The following is a 19,591-nucleotide window of genomic DNA, read 5'->3' on the forward strand; positions in this document are numbered from 1 at the left end:
CTTCGCATGCATAATTAGTGCTTGCAACACAAATCAGCTTTTGTCCACTGCCCCCAAGCCGCTTGCTCTGCATCCCTAGCTTAAAGCTCTGGTCAGCTGGGTTGACCTGCTGACCAAAGACCTGACACCTATATGCTCCTGGGTGCAAGTAAGAGGTTCGGAAGGGGGGTTCAGGTATGTTGGGGTTGCCAGAGGCAGTAACTGTGACAATCAGCTTCCAGCTGTGCCCACACACATTTAGGCCGCCCATTTGTCAGTGTAAGCACCGCTTCAACAAACAAGACACGACCTTTACGTACTCACAGCCATCTGGATAAACAGGAGGACACCCCAGACACATGTAAGCACACTCATCCAGAAACAGAAGGGTAGAGCAAAGGAACCAGGGATGGAGGGGGCACAAAACTTTTAAAATGAGGGAATTAAAATGAAGAAATAACATCAGCAATCCTTACACACAAAGCATAATAGAAGACTTACAAATCTGACAGCCAAAGTTACATCATTTCTCACAAGGGGGGAAAGTTGTGCGTGTAAATCTGCCCAAATCCTCCCTCCTTTCTTTGGCTGTGACTGGTCGGTGGCGCTGTCAGTCAGGGGGAGGGGTACTCCGCTAATTTGAGTATGCCTGGATGTCAGTTGAAGGCTCAGAGTGCGTTTTTGCTTGTGGCTGACAGTAGCAGCAGCTGACTTCCGCAGCCTCGGCGTTGGATTTCCACATGAACGTGAGCGCAGGAGGCGCACAGGACGCGCGTTTCGGGGCACACTCGGGACACATCCACGCGCTTGAGTAAGCTGCTGGGAGACAAAAAGCACACCCCCTGTGGGGGTAAAGACTTGACATAAACTTTACTGAAGAGTTGGAAGCTTAAAGACTCGTTACTCGTGCGGAATCGGAGTGTTGTTTTTTTTTCTCTATTTTAATTGTTTCTCTGGAAAACATTGGAAAATGTTTAACAAATTCTCAACTGTGTTGTTGAATGCGCTCTTTCTTGTGCGGGCGCTCTCGGCTCACGAGTGCACGCTCTGTAACCTCCGGACCTGTCCCATTAAACCCCCGCATGGCTGCGAGGGTGGCCGGAGCGTGGCTAAGGATCCATGCGGATGCTGTGATCAGTGCGCGCGGCTGGAGTGGGAGCCGTGCGGCGGTCCGGACTGGACGCTCGGTTACTGCGCTCTGGGTCTGACCTGCGCCTCTCTTAACGGCACGCGAGCCGCCACCATACCTGAGACTGGAGTTTGTAAAGGTGAGCAGAAGTTTTTCATTTTTTTATGCACCACGTCTGTGTAGTCTCCAGTTTGGCAGCCTTCTGGACAATCTTAGAACGCAGCAGCAGGGGGTTGTGCTTGGTGTTCACCTCGTCTCTGCTCCCCCGGAGCTCCAGGTCTGAGGACTCTTGACTGCCAGCAGCAGTGGAGTCATGTTAGCTTTCTTCTCCTCAAAGCCTCATTCACTCAGAAGTACAACGGTATATCTGGAAGCAGTGATTTTGGCATAAGGTCTTAGCTCTCCCAATGGCAGGTCTTGTTCTTTTTGCTTTAAAACAATGTAGTTGAGATAAGGTGGAGCAAAAAGGCTTCAGTGAATATAGGGAGAAACCCTTTTCATCACCATAACCCGGCTGTTTTCTGTTTCAAACTGAGCTTAACCACAACTTGAACAGTTCTCTCATCTTCAAAGGGTTGAGTTGGGTTTCCATTTGAATAAAATTGGTCAAACCAGGCTTTACTTGGGCCCCTTCTAAGCAAGCCACCTGCCCTCTGTCTGCCTTCTTTCTAGATGATTGAAAATGACTGACACAGCTCTAGTCAAAAGTGAGCAGCTCTCAGTGAGTGTCTGGACCTCTTGAACTCCCCATGCTCCATTGGTGTGGTCCAAGTTTGGGGTTTACAAGGCCTATCGGGGTACCCCCGATGTTCCCAAAACATGCCAGTCCTAGTTATACCTCACAGGCACTTGCATCTGGAGGACAGCTTTACAAGGTAAAAGTGTCAGAATTTGCGGGAGACTGCATGATTTGCCCGTCTGGGTAATAGTGCTGGTCTCACTGTTGACCCTTTAAATCACACAAATGCACACAGCCTCATTATCTCAGAGGGTCTGGTGGGGGGGATCAACGAGTCCCGTGTGCGTAAACTGGAGGCTGATCCCAGATTTCCCACCTCAGGTTGCAAAAGGTCTTAAAGTGATTAGGCCTGCAATCAAGAGTTGGAGGTAAATGTTTCCGTTTTTCCATCCTCTGCTTTCTGCTTGCATTGTGATTGACTGGGGGGTAAAACTCTACTAGTGCAGAAACTGCAGAGCTTTGGTGACATGAAGATTTTATGGATGGGGCACCTGTAGACTCTAGGTTATTTTTTAGTCTTCTGGGAACCTGACCACATTGCTTGCTTTGATAAATTGTTCTGACGAAAAAGTCTTTATCTGAAAACTGAAATTTACTCGTATTTTTTATTATCTTGTTATTTCTGGAGGTTATGATTATGTTTGTTTACCATATTTGCTGCCAAGATATGTCTATTCTTGAAAGTACTACAGCCGAAAATAGTTTACTATAGTTTCAAGAAATAGTGTCAGCCCACCAAAATCATGAATAAAGTACTGAGATATGTTTTTTTTCTGACATTGAACTACCTAAATCAGACAAAAACAAGGACGATATGATGCTATAACATCATGTGTGCACAACCCCCTTTATCTAACCAAAATCTACCTCCAAAATGGTCTGTTTTGAGCTCCAACAGCTTCTCTGACTCAAGCCAAGTTTCTCTGCACACCTAACACAGTGTGATGTCCACATCAACCGCACTCGTTCATATGTCTTCTACAGCTCCTTTTCTCTGCTACTATCTAATTATTCATAGCCTTAATTTTAAGCCCACTATCAGTCTCAGGGGCTCTAGAGGTCAGCTGTCCCATCCTGACTATGGATGCTTGGAGTCTTGAGTGGCTCACAGAGTGGCCTCTTCCTGCCATGAAACTTTTTTGGATATGGTTATTCCATACAGATAATCAAGATAAGCTGTAACAGACCGGTTTATTTACAAGTCAACTTTCAGTTTCCGCATAATTGTTGACAGTTGCATACATTTCCATGCCACAATGAGTGACCTTTATGCTGCCACCATCTCAGGTGAAGAGATCTTGGCAGACACAGGAAAGCCACAGGATGGGAAAACATTTGGATGTGAGGATCCTTTCAAATCACAAAGTTTCGGTTGGGTTTTCTGAAGAGGCTGTTTGTGCTTTTGCCACTTCACTGGCCGTCTGGGAGAGCTATTAAAAGCGCCAACTGGCTCAGGTTGAAGGTAATGTTCTCTTCACCGCTTCTAGTTTACCAGTTTACCGTAGTGCAGGGACTGTCAGCAAAATCTGCTCTGAACATTTACTGGAAGCCTTTTTTTCCTTTTTCTTCCAGTCAAATTGATTTGCTTCAGCAAATCTTTTCATCACGAGCTGTTCTCTTGGTAAAACGTCTGTTTTGGATTAAGAAGCTCTACACATGTGTCGTATTATTGTCTTCTCGTCTGTATCTGAAAACAACAACCACAAAGTGTTTTTTCTTCCCACTCACTTTGATTCATCCGGTTATTGTTTGTTCATCTGATGGGGACTTTGGGCTCGCTGGCTTTCACTCAGGTAGGATCTCAACAGTAGCTGAGTGGATAAAGAGGTCATGTTTATGCTGGATGGGTAAACCTTTGACAGCTTTTCCTCCCATGCATTGTTCTGCTGTGTTGCTGTTTGGAGAAGAAAGCCAGAATATTTTGATAAGCTGCAGTCACTCTTCCATGCACTAGGCTAAAAGCTTGGGAGCCAAACTCCTGCAAAAGAGGGTACTTTGTGTTACAGTTTGTCCCATCCTGTTTATTCTGCTGCCACTCTTGGTGCCCTTGGATAATAAAGAAGGGTATTTTGGGGGTTATATATGTGTGCTTAGTCATGCATGAATGGAACTCTAAGGCTAATGTGTATATTGTGGGGGTTGATTCCAGGATATTGGACAGCTTGCATTCCTCCCCGTCTTTAAGTTTTGCCCAAGTGGGGCCTGTCCATGTGATCCCATCTTGGGTAAAGCTCATTAGAAGGAGCAACAATACATGACGTAAAGGTTGTAGCTGTAGCCAGCTAAAGGAGGGACCCCGAGAGGGCCCCATGTTGTGAAACAAATGCAAACAAATGGTCTCAGTGGTTGTAGTAGTGTGACACAAGACAGAGAGAGGAGGGGTCTCCATCCTTTGGTCTCCTTAGTGTTGGTTGTGAAAGAACATGTTGTAACAGTGCCTGTAAGCTGCCTTATCCATCAGCAGTTTTTTATAGTCTTGGATACACGTTTACGCAACCGCAGCTCCATTTAAAATAAAGAATTCTCTTTTGTCTTTGCTCTCTGAACAGTTCTTCCACAGCATCCAGATGCAGGTCTCGAGGATGAGCGCTGCCCCCTGATAACAGGCTGCGACAAAGCTGGAAATCAGTGCTTATGCGATGCCCGCCACTCCTGCTTGAGCTCCTTTACATACCCAGACCAAGAAGCTTGCATGAAATCCATCAAGTCAGGTGAGCTTCCTCCTTCCACGAGAGCAGAACCAAAGTGGAGATCAGAAACTGAAAGGATAATGTTGTCCTTGGAGAAAAACTAATCCACAACAGATGGGAAAAAGACTCATACTACTTACATATCATAGTGATGACATGTAAGCTTAGCCTTTGTGTGGTGGTTCAACACTCACCCCTGAGTGCTGCCATTGTGTCTGACTCATGACTGCGGTTTGTGTTTCCGCTGGTTTTCAGATGGTCGGAGGCACGAGCACCGGGAGAGACACAGGGAAAAGTACGTGGGACCTTCCAACCCGGCGTGCATGTTCTCTGGGTGTAACCTGACCGCTGAGGGCTGCGTGTGCGAGTCTCAGAGCTGCCACCACCACTTTGCCTACATCAACCGAAGCCAATGCCAGGAAGCAGCAGGTAATCTCCAGATGGCTCCAGACTGACGCCTGCTCTCTCAAGTCTTTTTCAAATAGATCCCATCAGGGAAAACCTGCTTTTAGAATTCACAATGTAATAATTTTGCAATATAAACATTTACTTAGATACAGAGTAAAAAAAAAACACCCTGACATATTAGGTGTGAAGGTAAACAGTGTCAGTCCAAAGAGACTGTCACTAACATTTTCATGTTATAACATGTAAGTAGATCCATGTGAAGCACAAAGATTCTACTTGTGTGTTTGTCACTTGTTAAAACTGTTTTTTTATAGCACGGAGACCGAAGTGAAAGTAGGTGTGAAGGAAAAAATGGTGTTAATTTGATTGACAGTAGCAAAACACAGAAAATGTGTGTTTGTAAAGAGGTGGGAGCATGTGCAAAATGTTGGAATTACTCAGATACAGGACAGAGTCATTTAGGTGATGGAAAGTGCATGGGTGTTCTCCTGTGCCAGAGTATTAAAAAAAAGGAGAATTTTCCTAATTTAGCAGGAGAATCCTTGAATGAATGTTGACCTTTGCTGTTAGCAACTTGTTTGATTGACACGTCTATGTGAAAAACCGCATTGGGAGGAGGAGTTTGTTTCTTCACTTGTACTGGGAAGTGTCTGTTGGATGGAGATGCACAAAGTGAGGTTTGCTTCTTGAGTGACATTTAAAAAAAAACTGAACAAAACTGAGTGCTCTGACTGACTGAACTCTCTTTTCAACAGTTTCTTGAGAATCTTTGAGAAAAAAACATTTGGTGCTATAAAAGATTAAGTTTCCAGCTTGTTAAAGATATCGTCTCTCCCCTCTGTTGAATTTCAAATGAAAAGCAACTCCCCCCCGCCCCCCAGATAAAACCAGTGCTGTGACTGGCAAGAAGCCACAAAGACCCATTTTAGTTTGTTTAGTCTGCAGCGAACAGTGAGGTTATTACCGAGCATCCACATCACAGCTGTATGGCTGATTGTCTCCCACAGGAAGTGTGTTGATCAAATATGATATTGTGTAGACATACCATCAAGCCCAGCATTAACAAGAATGGTTGTGCTGTGTATCTCATCCCACTGCCTGTGCCCGCTGGATGAAAGTTTAAACTCACGGCATTTTCGAAATGTAAACATTTTTGAGCAGCTTATGAGTTTTTACAGCAGTAAACAGCCACTCCTCCCACCGTCCATGGTGAAGCAGAGGAGCATGCGGGATGAAGCATGTGTGCATCTGTTATGCCTTAAAGGACGCATGTTCGTGGAACATGCTGATTGGTCTTTCGGTATACAATTACAGTACATGTGCGGAATGAGTCTTAAGTATGAAAGCATGCTTGCTGGTTTGTCTGCACGTGTGTTTGTGCATGTGTCTATGTGAGATAGCTATCTTGTTTGTCTTGATCTCCTGGCAGATTTTCCGCTGTGTCGTCAGGAGGAACTTTCTCTGCAGTTGTCTCTGGGATTTTGCGGTTCGAGACACAAATCTGTTGAACTCCTTGGGGAATTGATCCCATCATATGTTCCTAAAACCTTGATAGATCAGGCCAAAACATGCATGCTGTTCTCAAGAGATCTATCAATGAATCCTGTATTTTGTCTGGACTGAGTATGAAAGATGGATGAGATAGCAGTGACATAACCGTGGATTTCTGTGTTGTAACATCCATTCATGGTTAAAACTATCTTCTTTGGCTGTCAAAACAAAGTGAAAGGGATGCCCAGTTACTAGATATATCTGTCACTAAAATATTCTCTACCCAACTCCCAGAAATTTTAGATATATTTTAAACAAATTCATTTTAGTTAAGGTACTCTGGGAAAAAACGAGAACAGAGCTGTTCTTTTTCACAATGTTCAAGTTTTACTTCAATTTTTGATTCAAGCTTTGGCATACTCAGCACCAATGAAATCTGCTTGTATACAATTAATGAAAAGCAGCAGGGTGAAGCAGATGTTTTTCCAGCTTGTCAGAGAGGAAAGCAGATGGAATGAGTGTGTTAGAGGAAGGGAAGACACAGGAAGATAAGCAGTCACAACAGAGACTAACTGTTTTGTTGACATATTTGTGCTCAGGCCTCAGGGTCATGGCAGGCTGGTATTTGGGTGACTTTTTACTCTCTGGGATGGTTTACATATTTTGTTCGTGATAAGACCCCTTGGTGCTCGTTTGGAAGAGCTTCCTTTCTGTTACTTACTGGCAAAAACAGTTATCAAGAGGTTTTATTTTTTTTAGCAGCTCAAAGCCACTGGTGTCTCTAAATACAGATCTAGGATTTCAGGTAAAACACCTAAATCGACAAGCTATGGTGAGTGTCCACTTGCTCCCAGGGTCTTACAGATGGACTGAGGAAATGTGTCCCACAGGCATGTTATAGTTCACAAGTAACAGGGAAGTGGTGCCCACTGTAATGCCACAGCACCAGCTGAACTTGCTCTGTCTGCCTACATTTGCCACCTCTGCCCTGTGTCTCCGTGCCGTTCTGAAAGGGCTGTTAGTTCTGCTTGGCTGCAGCCTCTTTGTGTTAGGGGTCTATTACTCGCCAAGCCAGACTGCCACCGGTTGGCGGGGGCATGAGACGTCTGCGTCGGTCTGCTTGTTTCCCATGACAGTGAACATTTATCTGTTTGTGGAGTGATGAAACGAAGCTTCTGGGTGGTTTGAGAGACAAAACCCAACTTTAAAGAAGAAATGTTGGAGTTTCTTTTAATCCAGTTGGTCAGCTGCTAACCAGGTTATGCTGCAAAACGCTTGCAGAAAAGGCTAACCGAAAACAAGGTCTGAAGACCAGCAGCTATGTACAGTTTTGACTTTAATTATTTAAGGATAAAGCATTTAAGTACTGACTGAGCTTAATTAATTAGCAACGTTAACTTAAGTCCAAGCCAGTGTTTGGCGTTTTTTGACCTGTTTTATCCACCATCACTGATTTTCTCTTTCCTCTGGAAGGAAACTGTGACGCAGTGGCCAAAATCCTTATGTAACTCAACCACAATTTTAGCAGTTGTCAAAACCCCAGCTGTCTTTTAGACATTTCCCATAAATATCTCTCAAACTTATTTTATAGGAAAACAAGACTTTTATTTTGTTAAATGCTTTATGTGCATTCCCCTGGGGCAAATTTTGTTTGGCTTTATCGTGTGTACTTGGTGCCAGATGGAACGACACATAATAGAGCATCTCAAGTGGCATTTTGATCTCAACAACTTTTTATCTTAAATCACTCGAAGGACCTTATCCTAAAAAGCTCAAGGGTAGTTATTTTGCTCCAACTAAACAGATATGGAAGGGGAGCATGCATATTTGAGATTAGCAATTACGATGTGGCTTGTAATGCCAAACATTTTTATTTGGTTTCCCTTTATTATCTTCCCTCTGAGTCCTAACTATGCACCAATTAGCACTTAATAAACAGAAAATATGTTGAAATACAAAGTCTTATCATTGTGATGATTCTGTGGTTCAGTTTGTTTTGTAGGTTGTTTTTTTCGGTTTTTCACCCTGTCAGTCACTCACTCAAGGTTCATATTAATTATCCACAGCTGTTATCAGTTCTTCGTTGTCTTTTCTGCTTTTTTTTGTCAGTAGTTTTGGCTCTCCATAGTTTTTGTCATGTTCGAGTTTCTTTACTAAGTATTTTAGTTTCTGTCACCAGGTCCAGTCTCCTGCATTTTTTGCCCTACACCAGTTTCTTACAGTCATCAGCTCACATATCTGCTCACTTCGAACAGAGATGTTTACAGCAGAACCTTTGACCACAGTTGATTGCAAGTCAGCAAGAACCCATAAGATCTGACAGATTCACGGGCAAACGGGAAAATGTAAAGAACTATTAGATTATTTTTTGTAAATAAAGCTTAAGCACCCAAATTGGATTCTCTGCCTATGAGATTGACTATCAAATATTTATACTTGGAGCAAAAATGATGCTTTTTATGGCAATTTATTGCTTCACTACATGGTATAGAGGCTGTGCACACACACTCTTAAACTTTTGCCTAAATAAATACAGAGATGTGAAAATGTTTGTGTCTAAAAATCCCAGCTGCTGTGATTTAATGCTGAAATTATAGTTCTACAGCAGTGGAGTAAGTCATCTAGCAGACGCGGGGATACCTGCTACTTCATGTCCGCCTACCCGTGTATCAGCTAATGATTATGTCTCGGTCACAGATCGGCTGGTCGGTCTTCACAAACATGTAAAGAAAAAGTTGTCTCAGTTTTAACCGCAGGCAGGAGCAGGGGCGGGCCCCCACAGCTTAGTGTGTGAGACAGCCCTGATGTGATCCCTTGTGGAGCAACTTTATAAAACCTGAAGACAGACCAAAAAACCTTGGAGGGCAGCTGGACTGAGAGGGCTTTGTTCTCTGCTGACTTGTTTTCTAAAGTCAGTCGGTGAACAGAACTCACATTGTGTGCTTTTTCCATGAGTAAACTCAGGCTGTCAACGCAGCCTCCTCTGCCCGGTTGAGCTACTCTGCTTTGGGAAAAGACTGCTCTTCTTGTACCTAATCCTAGGGGGAGGTAAAAATTGCTTAAAATGAACAATTTTCTTGCTTCAGTGATAAGAAAAAAGCATATATTGTGTACGTAAGAAACATATTGTTGCATATTGCATATTGTTGTGGGGTTGTCTTTCTGGTCAAAGGTTTTCCATTCTCTTCATAGAGTCATAAAAAAGCACATGCTGCCTAATCTGCAGGGAGAATTTATCAAGCATACCAAATCAGGGCTTTTGTGTTTGTGCAAGCTGGAGTATTGCCACTATCGTGATACAAAGATTGTTTCTGCGGTTGATGATTCACTAATTATAGCCATTTATGTTAAGAGATAGAGAACAAACCGGATAAAAACCATTAGCTGCTGGCTTTTCCATGTCTTGTGTTTGTCTATAGTGCTTCTAAATTATCTAGCTAAAAAAAAACATATATATATATATATATATATTAATTAGAGCTGCAATAGCTGGACCATTTCCACAGATGGATACAATTCTGTTCATTTAAATGACAATGGTGTGTCTGCCATCTGCCTTTCCCAGCGCTCTCTAACCCCAGCCATTATCACAACTGAAAGAGTAATCTGCCTTCTCCAGCGCACGCCCACAATACACAGAAAAATGTTTATCATTGCAAAACCTTTCTTCAAATCGTCCCAATACACTTTCTTTGGCATTAAAAAGCTTTTAGCTGAGCAGCATCAAATGGCACAAGGTTTAAACGAAGGTAAATCAGCAGCTGATAAGAATTGAAGTTTATTTAACTCCCAGCATAGAAAATTAGACCAGAAACCGTTAAAGGGGGTTGTAGCTTTGCTTAATTCAGGGGTTTTCCCCTCTTTTTCTATAACACTATTCAGCTACGTTTCTCAATGCGAGCTTTGTGGCTGTCTGTGCTGTGCCAAGCTTGCTTGAGCAAACAGTACAGTACAGATACCTTACACTCCTGCTGTATTTATCTGGAGCCAGAAAATCTCAACGTTTCCCTTCTCCTCGGTTTCATAGGTCAGTTGTGTTAACTCCACCCACCAAGGTACAGTGGTCACAGTCAGAGACCTTCTCCCTTCTATGTTTATTCTGGGGCCGTCTGCAAGTCAGCATTAGATCTTTAAAACTGTAATGAATGAGAATATGGAGGTGGGAAACTGAGAAATAGCAGAGTGTAGTCATTATCAGGCTATGAGCCTGGGTCTTGTCTTAACCCGGGCATGTGTGGCACGTTGAAGAACACGCTAAGCAGGCATTCTTGAACACACGTTTAGCATATAGTGTTCATACAGCTCTGTCGCTGCACATGTACTCACAGTTGGAAAAGGCTTGGTGCAAAGTGGTGCAAATCTTGGTCCAGGCTTTTCTTTCACAGCTCTATTCCGATATATGAAGGACTTGGTGTCAGAGAATTTCTCGGTTGGCACTTCCATGTTTTGAAAAAAGACGCTACGCACACATCACTACCAAATATGAGTCCCTGATTAGTCAAAGTTCAACTTGTTTAACTTTTGGCACAGCATTCAAATGGACTTAAAGGCCCACGCCAATGAAAAATGTGTGTTTGGTGTCTTTAACGTGTTCTTGTAGCATTTTTCTCACATTTATAAAAGAATTTAAGAATAAAACTCAGACAAAAACAAGGGCAAACAAAAATTATAAAAGGCATCAATAAATGCTTATAGTTTTCCTCCTTAAAAAAGAAGACGTAAAAGAGGAACACACAACAACGTCATATTTTTAAACAGTAAATAGAACAAAGGATCCATTTCTTTATAAATATTTAATGGGTTTCATGAGGGCTGGTTGTCACTGGTGAAACACTTAATTAATTTTGTTTAAATTGGTAAGTTAATAGTTTAATTTGAATAATGATTTGACAAAAATCGGTTATAGTATATAGTTTTTGTCTATTCATCTAAAACCAGATTTTCAACTTTTGGTTATTATGTTTTTTTCTGAATATCCAGTGACATGTATAATGGGCAAAAGATTAGTATTTATTTTTAAAATGAGCTATTTTCATACATTAAAAACTCAAACACTGTTGTTGTTTTTTTAAATAAAAAAAGTGTAATAAATAGCTTTTTAAAACATCAGTTTGTTGGTATTTCTTGGAGAAAATTCAGTTTGATTGAACAACAACTATTCTGTAGCTAGTAGTCAGATGTTGCACATCAGGAACACTAGAAATGCATTTAAAATGTTTAGTAATCCGTTTTTATAGGTTTGCAAAAGCAGAAACTCATCTGAGTAATTTGGAAGCGAAATTTCTAAACCAAATGACGTAATATGCTCAATGCACACGCAACGGCAGAACAAAATCTGCACCTTTTTAGTTTTTCCTTGTTCTCAAGATCGTCTGCTTTCTAAAGCAAAGGCATACAGTCCCAGACAGCAAACGCTTTTCCAGCTGTTTGGCTCATTTTGCTGTTGGAAGTCTTTTGTTCTCTATTTATTTTCAAGTGCTTTTTGCCAACCAGTGAGTGTGCAAGAACCCAAAAAATATCAACACGTTTTCAACCCCCCCGTCCTAAATGTCACGCATAGGACTCGGCCTGTTCCATTTCCTCCAAAGTTGTATATAAACTGTCATAAAAATCACACAACCTACTAATTAGGTTGTTGGCTAATTTACTCCTCTAAAGAGGGAGATATTAAATAAAAATTGCAATGTTTTCATGCCAATATGCTTGCACAATTTGAATTTATTATCCCTGCTGTGAATATCTACAGATTTTTCCTTTTTGTCTGCAAGAGGATCTGGAGAAGAAATAGTCATTGATCACAGGAAAGACAAAATGATTATTTTTCTGCTTTTCATTGCAAAATCATAGTGACCCAAAACAAATACTTCATTTTTTTATTTTGAGTTATCCCTTTGTAATGTGAAAGTGACTGTTCTCATGCAAGTTCTGTGCCCTTCTTTTTCCTGAAAAGGCTCCAAAATACACTTCTTTCCCAAATTATCTTCAGCCCTGAGTCCTTTTTTAGGGGGTGATATTAAAGCCATAATGCAGATAAATGGACTAACATGAGCATTTTGTTGAAGAGTAGCTCTGTTAAAGGCTTCCTGCCATTAATGGCTGGTTTTAGAGGGCTGTTTGGATGGTTTGCTAGTCAAACCGGGCTTAACAGGATCAGAGTTGTGTCGACAGGATATGCAAAAAATATAGTTGTGTGGAGAGAAGACTACAGCCTCACTTTTTTCTGATCCCATGCTGTGTAGCTGACAGGGGCTGCAGTTGAGATCTGGTGACCGGTAGCAAAGTTTGTGTTGGGCGACTTTGTGAACTCAGCCTTTAGACCGTAACATGAGTAGCATCCCTCTAAAGTGGCCCAGCTGACTCCACCAAGGACTTCTCACACACGTGGAAGTGCAGAAACCAACTCCTCCCTCTAGGAGAACAGGCATTGAGAGCATAGAAGCAATAGAGCACCTGTTTGTTAATACTTACCTATGTGTGTTTTCTTTGCAGATCAGTTGAGGTGTGCTGGGGTTAAATGCCCAACTTTGCCAGTGCCTTCCTGCCCCGAAGACTCAGTCCTGACTAAGAGTTACACGCCCCCTGCTGGCTGCTGCCCATCCGTAACACCCCAGTGTTCTTGCAACTTCCGGGCCTGCCAGAAACTCCAGTGCCCAAGCGGAGAGCACCGGGTCCTCCTCAGTCAAGCCAGCGGTCAGCCAGGAAACTGCTGCGATGTCTTTGAGTGTCGTAAAGGTGATTGCACTTGATTTCTATTGTTATTGGTCTCCCAATCCAAGCAGCAGTTATAGTCAGACTTTATTGCAGGTGAATTTACTCAGAAAAAAAACTATTTACAGTTGATTATGTGTCACCAGGAAAGAAAAGAAAAGGTTTGGATCTTACTCTTTGGCTGCTTAGTAAGTTGAATCGCTGCCTTGCAGGGTTGACTGTTTATAGACGTCATTCGGGCTTGAAACCTCAGAACTTTCTTTTAATTAAAGAGAGGGTAAACACGGGGAATCCCTAATAGAATGTAGTTCTCCTTTCAGGATTAAGAATGTAAGATTTTGATCTCGCAGAGATCGAGGAGGCTCAGATTTAAAGAGTTAAAAAACAGCAGTCAAAACCTCAGATAGCAGCACTTTCAGAGGCCAGAGGCAGAGTGAGGACAGCTGGGAGGGGACCTGTGGTATTGGCCTGTTTACTCTACACACCCAACAAATATTCACTGTTTTACCAACAGAACAAATTCCCGTCCTGACCCCTCCAGATGTTTAAATGAGTGCCGTGCCCTGGAATTAATGGACTTAACAAGCCCGGTGACCAGAAAGTTGCTTAGGCTATGAATTTGCTCAACAGAAGTGCAGTGTCAAAGGGTTTCTGTCTGGTCACACATCCAGAAGGGAAAAAGGTTCAACAGTTCATTGATGGGAATGCTTTTTATGTGCTCCAGTCTGCCAGTGGGGAGAATAATCGAGTCCGGCAGGCCAGCGGGGGCCGACTGGCAGCCGTGGAGGCCATGGGATCATTGTTTTGATAACAAGTGTCTGCTGCTCTCTGGACCTGGGGTTTGTGGCCTTTTGTGCTGCTTCTACTGTCCATTAGGTCTGCATGACTGCGTGTCGTGTCAGAAAGCTCTGCAAACAGCGACATGGACAAAGGCCTACACTGGGCCCCACTGTCAACTCCCCAATCCTATACTGGCCTCTAAAGCAGCACCTGCAAACACAGCATCTTAAAAAGTCTGATTATATCAAAAAGTGGGAAATATAAAATTGTTCTCTTCCTGTGACACTTTGTTTTGATTTTCTTGCATCTGTTGTTGCCCTGGCGAGGATTGGTGCTCAAAATGTACAACAACAACCTGTTTGGTTTGACCTCATGAGCAGTCCTGAATCATAGCCCTGACCTTTCGCTCATTGAAGGTTGAAGTTTCAAGCATTTTGAGACTTAAACTGGCTTTAAGCATCATCGCAGTGATTATTCAGACAAACATACAGCCAACCTTGAATAATGGGCCATAGTCACATCTGCCCCTCCGTGTGGCTGTCTGCGGACAAAAAATGGGTCAACCTGTATGCGGCACACAGGAAATATTAAGGTCGTAGACTGCTTGGTAACTCCGTAGAGCCAAACTCCTAATGCACATTTTTTCTACGGGCATGCCGCAGGAGACATTTTAAAGTGAACACTTGGACAATAGGGATAAGTGTGGACATCCCATGGGCATCTTACATAGGGTAGGGTTAGCAAGAGGCCAGTACTTGCACCTCACTAACGACTAAAGTGCAGCGTAAAGGGCATTGTGTGACAAATCCCTTTATTATTCATTTGCAAGGAAATACTTTTTTTTGCTTTTCCTGTTGACCAGAAGGCACACCAGAATGACAGTCCATTAGGAATGATTAAGAGAAGCTACTGGACAATTTGTTACAGCCCATCCATCACCACAGTTAATAATCACTTTCACTCGGGGAACACTAAACAACAAAAAAAGCATGACTGACTTTAGACAGAAAGTCATATCATATGATCATATGATTATAATTAACAAAATCTGTGAAAATCAAATGCAAAAATCTTTTATGTGACTTCCAATTACTTCTGTGAGCATTAAAAATCTTTTTTGATGTCAGCCAGCTGTGTTTTCCCTGTGTTTTCTGCACGCAAAGTTTAGAGATGTGGTCAAAAAATGGCAAGAAGGAGAATAAGAGATCAACAAATCCTGCTCTCTTTCAACTTGGCGGCCGCACCTGCTTTGCATTACTGTAAGAGTACTGCTTGTCGAGAGGCATGGGGTCATTGGCACAGACGCTTTGAGTCTGTACTCAGAAGTATGGTGTACAGATGCAGCTCCAACCTCTGCTCTCCTGTACAGAAACCACCGCCTTCTCATCTTTTTCTGTTTTTTTTTTTATATCTAACTTGCATAGCTCCTCTGCAAGTGTTCAGACTTTCTTACATAACGAGATAGTCTCACTTTCTTCTTGTTGACATATGTTTGATTATAAGGTACTGTGTGGTTACAGTGAGTCATATAATTTTGCGGCATTCAAACCACAGTGGGTCTTTTGAATTGCATTTGTTGTAATCCTCTGTTTCCTCTCCCTCTGAAGCAACTGTAATTAAACTCCATTTTTCTTTAAATTGCGTTCAATAACAACTGCACTGTTTACCGGTTTTTGTTTTTTCTTACTTTTTTCTTTTTAATCTTTGTCTTTGTATTTGAAAAGATAAGAACTGTCTGTGCATGAGATCCAACTTCAAAAGGTGATGCAACTAAGCGAGTTTAATTTCACGGTTGGGAGAGTGCAGCTGAAAGAGTTTCAGAAATGTCTGAATGTTTTGGGGGGAAACAGGACAGTGTATTGATTCATTCCACCTGCCACAAGCAGACTGAGCCCAGATCCTGCCAAAGCCTCAGACCCATACTGGTTCTCTCTTTTTCTGCACTGCATGACTCCGGAGTCTTTTCAATAGTTGATAGTTCCCTGTGAAATTCCTCCCCACCGACTCAGCTCCATTGTATGATAAATGCCATTTCCACCCCACAGGCCTATATAGCAGTCAGACTCACCTCTGCTCCATTTGGTTTCGATATACGTTTCCATTCTAAGACAAAGATGAACAGATGTTAATGAATGTGTCATTGATTGTAAGCAGAGCTAATAGCCTCTCAAGGCAAAAAAAGAGATTTTTTTGTTGAATCTGACATCTTTTTCTCATAAAGAGATGACAGGATAGAAAAATCTTTGTATTTTAGCCAATTGTGAAGGACACATGATGCCTTAAGAATATTTCCCACCCATGTAACACACTTAACACGCAATGTTTTCCCTCTTTGTGTCCTCAGTCTCTCCCAAATGTGTCCATAATGGGAAGGAGCTCTCTGATGGAGAGGTGTACCGCATGGACTCCTGCTGGCTGTGCCAGTGCAGAGGAGGAATCTCCTTCTGCTCCAAGGCAGAGTGTGCTGAGCTGGACTGTGAAAACTTCTACGTTCCTGAGGGCGAGTGCTGCCCTGTCTGCATAGGTAAACCCGCATATGTTGTTAAAATGATGCATTTTAGTTTATTATGTGTCTGAGTATCAAAGTTAAGTGAAGCCAATATAGGATCTGTCAGTGTGTGGCTTTAAACTTGGCAAATGTAATGGAGAAGTGCTTTCACACACCATGTGTTGAAAGGCAGGTAAAGAGCTTCGACATGTGATTTTGGCATAGTTAAAAAAAGATCATGGGGGTGTGGGGTCTCACAACCCAGTTGGGAAGCACATTACAGCCTGCCAGAAGCTCATGGATGGAGCTGGTAGCCAGCTTTGACCTCTGAATGTGTGGCTGCAGTTAATAAGATCCTTGAGAGAAAGGGAAAGAACAAAGAGCACAGTTAGTGTTGGGGGGTTTGCTTTATAGTCAGCAGCTCCTTACACGGTGTGCTTTTATTATTCGCTCACTCCTAGATCTTTTTTTTAATGAATTTAGGTCCCACAACTCAAATATTGAAGGTCTTTTCTCGTGATTTTAGAATGCATCTTTCGTGAAGAAGCATTAGAAAAATAGGATTTATAAGATATAATGTTTATGTGCTCAACCAAACTGTAGAGTACATAAAGAAAATGTGTTATTAAGAAACACTGATCGTGTGTATTAGTCCCCCAAAGCAAAAAGAAGCAGAAAAACCTTTTTTTTATTGATATTGTCTTGGTTGGGTAGATAAAGGGTTAAAACTGATATTCTCTTAAATGTAAGAAAAAAACAGAATTAGTAGATGCTGACACAAACATCTGTGAATGTAGCTTAATTTGTAACTTGTGAAAGCAATGACCTTTAGTACGACCTCACTTCCTTCTGTTTTAACTATGGTTATAACAGACTTTACATTAAGTGCATGCTTAAAGACAAGTAAATGCCAAGCATGTGACCCTCTCAAACATGCACAAATTATATGTTACATAAAATATGACGCCTCCCATAACCACAGCACAGTTTTATGGGCAATTGTTCATTTGAGAAAAAGCTTATGTCAAAGATCATCCGTACTTTTAAACTAAGAGAATAACTTCTCAGTTTGGTTTTCAAACGGTCTCAAATTTTAGGGTAGATGTAAAAATGTTAAACGGGCCATCTTTGCTTTAGACAGACGGTTGTGCTCGAAATTCCAGCTTCTCCTTTTGACCTTTGAAGGGCGGCGGGGGGTTGACTGGAAGTCACATGGATTAGTTCAAACCTTTGCTGAGAACGTGAGCAGAGACGGTGGCGGCCAGATGTTGTGAAAGTCATCAGTCTATTCTGTTTCCAAACTCTTACCGGATGACACAATAACACACTAAACGTCATCCGTCTGATTTAAGCTTAAGTCCATACACATGTTGTCTCAAAGCAAAGGCCCCTTCCTGCTTATTAATGTAAATGAGTTCCCTGAAGTTATCAGGGTTTTAGCTCTTGGTTAGAATTTCATTACTTTCTTAGCTCCTTTGTATGCTCTGTTTGAAATTGACCACCTGTTATATGGTAACTTTAGAATGGCAAAATCAAATGAACATGTTATTTATTTAGGTCAGGTCAAAGATTCTCATCTTTTTTGGCTCATGCATTTAATATTTTTGCCTCCCAGATGTGGAGTTGTTGTCTGTGGACAGCACCAAGGCCAGCTGCTGGGTGAACAACAAGCTGCGAGCGCATGAGGAGCAGTGGAAAGAGGACGACTGCACCTTCTGCCAGTGTGTGGATGGAGATCCACACTGCACGGCCATGGCCTGCAAACAGAGCTGCCAAAATCCTGTGAAGATCCCAGGAGAGTGCTGCCCATTCTGCGAAGGTATTTGAAAGTCATCCCAAGCAAATTTCTTAGATATTTATTGAGTCAAATAGGAAGCAAAAATCGAAATGAGCTAGCCATTAACCTTGCAACACCCTATGCAGGGAGTTCATGCAGCTATGCAGTTTGGCTGCAGAAGCCATGTCGACGTGGGCTCATTAAAGGGGAGGCCACAGAGCATTCTTCAAACTGCGGGGTTCTTTGTGTCGCTTTATTACCCTTGCCGCCAAAATGATACCCACCTGTGTGTGAGGTTACCGCATGCCCTTAAAGCAGGGGGGCAGCGTAATTGGAGGGCACTTTTCTCCTTGCTTAATTAGTTACAGCTCGTTGAGCTGCTCCTCCCACAGAACGTGGCAAGAATCCCTCTGTGGCACAAGTGAGTCTGTGCGGCCGTTAGTGCGGCCAACCTCAGCCACAGATTTACATGAAAGCCGGCCTGAATTTGAAGCCGTACCAAAATCTGACGTAAGACCAAAGTGCAGCTGCTCGTCTTCACTGGTGGAGCCTGAACATGAGTTAGACACGTTCAGCTTGTTAGGAGGAGACAGCTCTGCACAATACGACAGAGGGGTATTATCCCGCAGTGCCACCCACCTCCGCGTAAATGCTCAAAGCTTATCTTTAATTACTGTTTAGAGCAGTGTTAAAAAGTAGCAATTACAGTTGGCATGAAATACATGAATGAAACCTAAGAGGCTTTGAGCACACACAGCATATAATAGATAAAATATATATTGAAAGCATTTGTACTAATTATGGACACAGAGTGTTTTGAGAAACACAGACACTTTACAGTGATTTGGTTCAGTCTCTACCCTCAAAAAGTCCTTCTATACTTCGAAGGTGAAGTAAGACATACATGTCTGAGGATAAGAAGGGTTTTCATAGATGAAAACCCATGGGGCAACACTTTGACTTACTGTTTGAGTCCAAATTAAAAACAAAAGTAACTGACACCAGGTTAGTTCTTCAGATAACACACATAAGTGAGGTCCTAGTGACTCCAATAATACCTTTTCAGCAGAATTAAACTTACTCTCACTTAAGCTTAAACCTTCTTTTCCCTTTTTTGTTAATTTTAATGTAACTCTAGTGCGTTTTTATAAACATAATTTATTTTTCCATTTGAGACAAAACAGCTCTCATTTTTGAAAAAAGGCAGCAGGGGCAGCTAACTTCTTATTCAGCCAAAATGGTGACTACCACAAAGTTTTCAAAAACATGAAAAACAGGTCCAACTCATTTTAGAGGGATTTGGAGTTGAGACTGGGACTGAACTGGGACTGAACAAGTCCCAGACACTCGGGTACTTGAGGTATGAGCCTTGAGGTATGGGGTTCCATTTTTGCAAAAAATG

The 19,591-nt window shown here is 42.2% G+C and overlaps 1 protein-coding gene across 1 annotated transcript in view; it reads left to right on the plus strand.

Moving 5' to 3' along the window:
* The first annotated feature begins 565 nt into the window (after positions 1-565).
* LOC101173025 (cysteine rich transmembrane BMP regulator 1 (chordin-like)) overlaps positions 566-19,591 on the plus strand; it is a 29,774-nt gene continuing 10,748 nt past the window's right edge. The window contains exons 1-6 of the mRNA XM_023951833.2: positions 566-1,247; positions 4,397-4,558; positions 4,793-4,966; positions 12,926-13,168; positions 16,269-16,448; positions 18,028-18,231. Of these exons, the coding sequence (XP_023807601.1) occupies positions 950-1,247; positions 4,397-4,558; positions 4,793-4,966; positions 12,926-13,168; positions 16,269-16,448; positions 18,028-18,231 (1,261 nt within the window). The 5' untranslated portion in view covers positions 566-949. The remainder of the gene's footprint in view (positions 1,248-4,396; positions 4,559-4,792; positions 4,967-12,925; positions 13,169-16,268; positions 16,449-18,027; positions 18,232-19,591) is intronic.

The sequence above is a fragment of the Oryzias latipes genome, chromosome 22 (genome assembly GCF_053564925.1).
Source record: "Oryzias latipes strain Hd-rR chromosome 22, Olatipes_Hd-rR_3.1".
Classification (NCBI taxonomy): Eukaryota; Metazoa; Chordata; class Actinopteri; order Beloniformes; family Adrianichthyidae; genus Oryzias; species Oryzias latipes.